Source organism: Atractosteus spatula, chromosome 13 (assembly GCF_055471065.1).
Source record: "Atractosteus spatula isolate fAtrSpa1 chromosome 13, fAtrSpa1.hap1, whole genome shotgun sequence".
NCBI lineage: Eukaryota > Metazoa > Chordata > Actinopteri > Semionotiformes > Lepisosteidae > Atractosteus > Atractosteus spatula.
This window is the reverse complement of record NC_142718.1, coordinates 24,066,284-24,073,683: the sequence shown is the minus strand read 5'-3', so window position 1 is coordinate 24,073,683 and position 7,400 is coordinate 24,066,284. Positions and strand designations below refer to the sequence as shown.

At 34.6% G+C, this 7,400-nt stretch overlaps 1 protein-coding gene across 1 annotated transcript; it reads right to left on the bottom strand.

Moving 5' to 3' along the window:
- Positions 1-1,248: 1,248 nt before the first annotated feature.
- Positions 1,249-5,300, bottom strand: pjvk (pejvakin). Its single transcript, XM_088931236.1, has 6 exons — positions 5,090-5,300; positions 4,166-4,361; positions 3,761-3,902; positions 3,240-3,357; positions 2,606-2,749; positions 1,249-1,719 (listed from the first exon to the last, which is right to left on the bottom strand). Exons 1-6 carry the CDS (start codon positions 5,298-5,300, stop codon positions 1,418-1,420), a joined length of 1,113 nt encoding a protein of 370 aa, XP_088787362.1. The 3' UTR covers positions 1,249-1,417.
- Between the last annotated feature and the right edge of the window lie 2,100 nt (positions 5,301-7,400).

The following is a 7,400-nucleotide window of genomic DNA, read 5'->3' as shown; positions in this document are numbered from 1 at the left end:
CACCTTAATGTAGCTACAAAAGTATATCTCAGGTTTCACCTGAACTAATCTTATATATTAAATTTAAATAAAAACTACATATACTGTACATTCAGTATTTAACAAAGTATAGAAGTTGATTTTTCTTGAATGGTAAGATAACTGCAATATTAGTCTCACCACTCACATTACCCATCTTCATCTATCAACCATTCCAGTCTCGTTCTTTCTATTATATATTTGTCATTTCTGAATTGTTGGACATTGTCCTCTGCCATATTGTTCTGGGTGTCCCTCTCCTCTGTCTTCTGTATTCTGTGGCTTGCATCTGAGGCTGTTCTTGAGACACTTTTATTAACTCAAAATACGTTGCCCAACCACTGATGTGTTCTCTTATGCATGAATAGTGAAAACACTCTTTTTTCTAATTTCAGTATTAATCTTTCAATCCTTGTAAGTAATTCCTAACATTTGTCTTTCTCCTTCTTGGGTACTTACCATGTTTCTGTGCCTAATGTAGCTATGGCAATAGAATTCACTTTGTACACATTTAGTTTCATGTTGAGAAAGGTTTTTCAATTAAGATTTTTTAGTTTTCCAAAGATATTGCTCCATACTTTATGCTTATGTGGTATGCTACTATCAAAGACATTGTAGTATATCAACTTACACGTACTACTTTATTAGACCACATTTTATTTTTACACAAGGATATTTACACAAGGATTTATAATGCATAATTTACCCACTTTTTTTACTCTCATATCTGTTTCTATTACTTTATATATATATGATTTGTACTGTAAGTGGGTTTGGGTAAATTATGGTTGAATAAGTTATAAAATGTATTGTGTTGAAAAAGAGAATATGCTCATACACTGTTAGGTTTAATGACTCTCTAACTCTTCCTACCCACAGGATAGTATTATAAAATGACACTAATAATATAGTATAGTTTTAATATTCAGGTAGAAGTAATGTTAAATTTTCACAAAAAACACTCTGTGTTATTATTCAAATTCTGTTCAATTCATTGCAAAAAATGTCAAAATTCCTCTTCTTCTCCTGTATTCCTGAACCTAGTTAGTGATTTTGAAGTGTGAGTTAAACATGATACTTCCTTTAAATTGTTAATGTTTTAGGCTGAATTATTAATAACAAAATTCTTATGTTGCTGTCTCGTGAGTCACCCAGATGCTTTTCTCACAATCCTTTATCTGCTAATTGAGCTTCATGAGGGGAGATTTGTTTATTTATTTAATATCTTGCTGTTTCTATGCATTATGCAACTATTTCCCATATTTTAACTATTTCAGTAATAATTTTCTTAAATATTGACAGATACCAAACTACGCAGTCAACGCTTTAGTTGTGATTTTATTTTGAAAACAATGTGGCACCACAGTTTCAGCTTGTTTTTTAGGCACTAATACATTATTTACTTCATTGTTTTGTGCCAGAGATCAAAGCAAGGCACAACATGCAGCCTTACATATTTATTTCCATTGAAGGAACACTCAAGACATCCGTACACTGTCTCCCGTTTCAGGTTTCCCATCCCACAGAGTGCACATGGTCCTTTGGGAATATTATGGTTAAGGAGATTGATGCGTGTATGTGAGCCTTCTCTGAGGTAGCTGGTGGAGATGTCTGTCATGCTGGTGGCTTTTTCATAATAGTCAGCAGCCAAATCTTCCAGATACATGTCTGAATTAGTCATTTCATCAAATGTTCTATCATCTATATTAAATTAGAGAAAGACAGAGTAGCATAAAATTAAAAGGACTAGAAGTTTTAACTGATAAATTCCTTATTTTTTTCCAAAAGTGCCTTAATGTGAATAATAGGCTGTATCATACAAGTTTAAAACAGTTTTATTTAAAAAAAATATTTTGGTAATCTGTTTTTTCCTCAACGAATCATTATTTTTTAAACTTTTTGTATCTCTTTAGTTTCAGATTCCTTGAACCTTGTGGTATGCAAGCTGCTATACTGTACAAATAAAAATTTGTAAATACAGAACATTTCAGAAATGCACGAAACATTATTCATCTATTTTTGTCCAGTACACTATGATAACATTTCTGTGAAAATATTGCGTAGAACCTGAACTTTGACATTATAATCACTTGGAAATTATTTTAAGCATTGCATAAGTCTCCTTAAATATTATAAAAATACAATCCAGTCTTCAATAAAAGTGCTACAGTGTGTCTTGCTGATTGCCAACTTGAGGCAGTTCTATGTTTTTTAAAAAACAATTATTACTTTTTTTATCATAGAATACAGATGGTGCTGTGTTAGTTAGCATGCACACCTTACAGCTCTTGAGACCTGGATGTATTTTTGACAGGTGCATTAGCATGTTCTGCATGCATTAGTGTGGAGCTTTGCCAAGTGCTCCAGCTTCACTTGTGTGTACCCTTCAATACACGTCCCGTCTATAACCCTGCCTTGTGCTCTTATGCTCTCTACTTCCAGGATAGCAAACAGGTGGCCATGTTTCTCACCAGTAAGAAGAGATATAGTAAATGGCTTTGTAATAACTTAATATCTGGATGGGTGGACTACAAAGTAATTTAGAAGAATTTTTTTTTTGTCCAGGGAAAATAAAAAAAATAATTACCTGCTCGGAATGGGTTCCCATAAACAATGCCAGACAAAAACCTTCTCAGTCTTCCCACTGAGAATCTTCCAAGAAAACCTCCAAGCTGCTCTCGGATTTGCTCTTTTTCAAAGCCTCCTGTTGACTCTGATGTGACACACAGGTCTTACCAAAGCACAAGAAAAGTTATTTTCAAGACTGAAAAAAATTGGCAACACTACATACCTGATGATTTCATTGACTTTTTCAAAGTTACATTGTATATTTTATTACCTATACTAGTGTGACTTAAAAAAATGTTTTTTTTATATTCAAAGATCATTTATTACATTTAATTTAAATTAGAAACTTGAATGTTAAGTTAAATATTACAGAGAATAATTAAAATGTCAAGTGAAATTAAGTTAAAATGTTTGAATTCACATTAGAATTAGCTGAATAACTCACTGTATGAAATAGTCACTGTATGAAATAGGCTAAATGTGTACCCACCTGCGTTGCAAAAAAACCCTGATATTTCTTGAAAGTAAAATAAAAACAAAAGACAGAAACTTAACAGGGGTTATTCATTAAGCCATCAGTCCACGCCAGCTACTGTATAGACAATAGTTGACTGAAAAATCACCTTAAAAAAGTAGTTTAATCTGGTACTTACCAAGGCGACCATCCAATTGTATATATAGTTCAAATATACTAAATGCTATTGTAGTATGAGCTGGGATAACAATGGCTTTGTCACGGCCCTTGTGGTTCCGGCCATCATCAATCTGAAACTGTTAGAAAAAAAAACAATGTGAGATGTGAGCTATAGCCAGGTTTTTGCAAGACATGTGCTGTATGCAAAACACTAATTATAGAGTCAACATTCATAATAGAAGGTTTCACAATATCATACAACTTAAATTATTTTTCAATATAAGCTTAATTTATTGAAACAATGCTCAACAAAAGGGACTTCGAACCTACAGTACTTTTCAATAAGCAATGTTGTTTAATACCCTTCTCGGGCTAAAAGAAAACATTCACAAACTAAAACTCAGATTTTAGAACTGAATGTCACTGCCATCCAGGGTTTGGGTGAAAGGTCTTTCACAAGTTTTTACATTCGTGATTTGCGAACAGGGGAAAATAGATTCACAGTTGATTAATACTGTTGGGTATGAGTTGTGTGTTTACTCTCATGGTTCTTCCTCGCATTCCTGCATGTACAGTAAGTGAGCACTGACGGGTTGTCCGGATGCTTTCCATAACGACACACAGCACTGCTCGCCCGCTGCCCTTTGACTGGCGAATCAGGCAATGTTCAAGGTCTACTTTTCTGAAATGAAAGAAAATATTACAATCATTCCAACCCAAACAATTGTGTCAAACAACATTGCATGTTCCCATTGGATAGATTGGGAATTATTTATAGGGAAATTCAACTGAAAACCCAACAGTGCATTTTCATTAACAACTTAATCAGTGTTGTGTGAATTAATGTTAAATCTCAAAAACACCAAGAATATACAGGAATGAAGCCTAGTCAAGAAGGAACGGCACTTAGGGTAAAGCTACTGTGAATTTTTGTGTGATTAGTACCTGGAACTGAGTTCTCTAAGCAAAGTAGGTACTTCCACCTCATGCTTTGTTACAATTCCAAATGAGGCTTTTACAGCAACAGAGTCTGATCCACTTATGTTGAAGCCGACATCATTGATAATGTGGTTTCCCAATCTGCCATTCAGCGATACATCAGACTTGTCTTCATAATTAAGCAATTGATAGGACGAGACACCTATTTTGAGAGGGAAAGAAATCAAGCAATACAAAAATTAGTTTGTTGAATATAATTGCTCTATTGAAGTATTACACTTTTTGGCATGATATAATAGGTCTTAGTTCAGACTTTTAAATACAACAATGAGCAAGAAAAGCGAATGAGCAGGGTGAATTTTGTTGGATTAGCTGTTGAGATTTCCAGACTCAATTATACTGTAAGTACAGCAGAGTTTTCCTTTTTGTGAGCAATCAAAGATAACAGAAATCTGTAGTGATTATATATTCATAGCATGATGAATAATTTTATGGCTTATTTGTTCCATTCCAAAACCTTGCATTTGTTAATATATTTAATATATTCCATAGTTTTATTTTTGATGATGTTTTTGCAACATTTATGATTATGTTATTTTATTGTTTACTTATATTCATGCCTTTATGTAGTAGTAATATAACACATACATCCAAGTTTTCCGTTATTTGCAGTCTAAAGTTTAGACTTTAGTTATTGTATATCGACAGTGTTACATTTTTACTTTTTTTACCTTCTATAAAAATAGAGAGTGAACACTTGTCTTGTACTTGGCATATCAAATAAAATGCAATTAGGACATCTACTAACATTGCAGTAGTGGTTTTTAAACATAAAACACAAGTAATGGAACTAATATACATATTTTTAAACACACCTTCTTAAACGTTTAACATTTGTCTCATTTAAATCCTTTTGAATTCCTGACTTACCTGCTGTTATCTCCTTTTCTCCCACAAGTATATCCTTCAAAGAGAAAGGAGTGGAGGAATACTTAGTTTTCTTCCAAAAATAAGTCTTCTTTCTCTTGGTTACCAAGCTGAGGGGCTGATATCGGTCTGCTTCACTCAGACTGGGTACAGGAATTAATCTTCCTGTATCTCCAACCTGTTTCACAAAGTTTTTTGTAGCTGCTGCAAACATACTGCTCTAAAAAACTTAAAATCAGTTACAGTACATGATCGTTTATTGTATCAAAGGATCACCGAGTTTTTTTAAATATAAATCTTATATTTGTATTAAGCAATCTGATTTTTTCCTGCCAATGTGGTTTTAATGTTTCCCTCTTCTCCTAGATGAATTTATGATAGTCTTACTCTCTTTTGTTTCTCCTTCCAACACAATGAATAATGGATTAAGACTGTAAGAGGATAAGGGATGCCCTTTGAACTTTGCTAATGTAATTATATACTTTTGCTCTACTTCCCAACAAGTACTGTACATGTTTTATAATTCCTAACAAATTTTTATTTTATGTGTTCTGCTGTTGTATATTTGTACTCAGTTTTTTCTGTCTTATATTACTCACATTTTTCAAGCAGAGGGTGTGTGGAACTAGGGGATAACTGTAAAGAGTTACAATGCCTTAAAATCTAAAAAATCTGAAAAAATATTGTGTTTTACACTGACTGGGAGGACCTCAGAGTGTGCAGGAATAAAAGCAATTAATGGCAGATAAGTATGAGATAGACACATATAAATAACTCAGCATCATTAATTACCTGTTTATAAGATAAAATACTTGAATTATTGATTATTGCTTTCATTGATATATATGTCACAGTGAGGTGACCCCTCAAATGAGAATTATTTCCTGCCTCGTATACAACTATGCCACCTATCAATACTTTGCCAGGGGTTATGTTCATCTCCCAGAATCACCAGTACACACACAGACCAGCAACAAACGTGTATCATAAGTGCCCTTTTTATTTTCTAAGTACACTAACAGTTACTATCACCCAAAGACACAACGAAAACAGCATTCGCAGCAACAAAAGGTACTTCCAAGGGTCATAATGAATTCCTGAGGGTCAGCCATCCTTTCAGGTGATGAGGAGAGGGCGTTAGAAAGTCTTGGTGTTACAGAGAAGGACAGCAATGCATTGAAGGGGGATGCCACATTGTCCAATTTCCCCAGTCTCCGTTTGGGCTATATTGGGAGTCCTCCTTTAGACTGTACCATGTTCCCCTTTGGTCAGTATTGACTCACCAGGCCAGTTTCTTTGCTCATTGCCTCCAATTATTAAACATCACTGCATGGTACCTCCATTCCTCTACCTAGTGTCCCTTGGTGTGCAGTTCCTGGGCCAATCTCCTCTGTGGTCTCGTAGGCTGCGGCTTTCCTTACACTGCCTGTCTAGTGTCGAGGGACTCATCAGGAGGAGAGAGCTCCCTCTGCTTAGGCTCAGATCTTTTTATCCCTTTCATAAGCCATTTCCCCCACAGTGTTTTCTCCATTGTCTCTGTCATTGGCAGGTGTCACCAGGACATTACCAGGTGGAAGCTTGAGTTGTTTGAGAACTGGAAGTCCTAGGTGTCGTGGGCACTTATCACTTCTTTGTTTGCTTTACTGCTCCCCCACCCCTCTGCCCAAGGTCTGACAAACTGGCTTAGCAACCCCTCATACCTCCATGCGTCAGTATCTAATTGCTTCCTGGATGATCTGGGAGTGACCATTGTTGCTAATTTTTGCCTGCTCCACTGTCACATTGACACAATCCTGGCCACCAACATAACCTGATTAATCACAGACTGCTACTACTTCAATGTCCCACATTCTGCGACAGATACAGTAGCGTGTATCACCTGAATCTTTATGAATTTTAGAAAATATTTGAATACATTTGAAAACATATCTGCTTTTAATAAATGATGTTAACATTTTTTAAATGCTGCTGCATAATGGCTTTTTAATACTTTTTTAATTGTTACACTAGATGTTATAATCACATGCATAATGTTTTACAGGAACATGGGCAAAGGACATAATGTGTGCATAAGAGGTCATAATATTCCTGAGGATAGTAGTTACACTTCAGCATTAGTGGTTCATGTTGTGTATTTAATACAAGTAATACACACAAAAATAAGAACACACAAAATGTGATTTTACATACTGATACTAATGATATTAGTCTGAGAGAATCAGAAATCATTAAGGGAAATTTAAAGCACCTGAACAAAACTTTGAAAAGTTAAAAGACTGAGAGGAAAATTATCTATTTGGTATGTTAAAAGATT

Excerpts from the sequence above, each read along its gene's own strand:
- pjvk (XM_088931236.1), bottom strand. The coding sequence starts at position 5,300 with ATGTTTGCAGCAGCTACAAAAAACTTTGTGAAACAGGTTGGAGATACA. Across the intron at positions 3,903-4,165 it reads CTTAGAGAACTCAGTTCCAG|AAAAGTAGACCTTGAACATT; the intron begins GTACTAATCACA and ends CTTTCATTTCAG. Across the intron at positions 2,750-3,239 it reads ACAATTGGATGGTCGCCTTG|ACCTGTGTGTCACATCAGAG; the intron begins GTAAGTACCAGA and ends TGCTTTGGTAAG.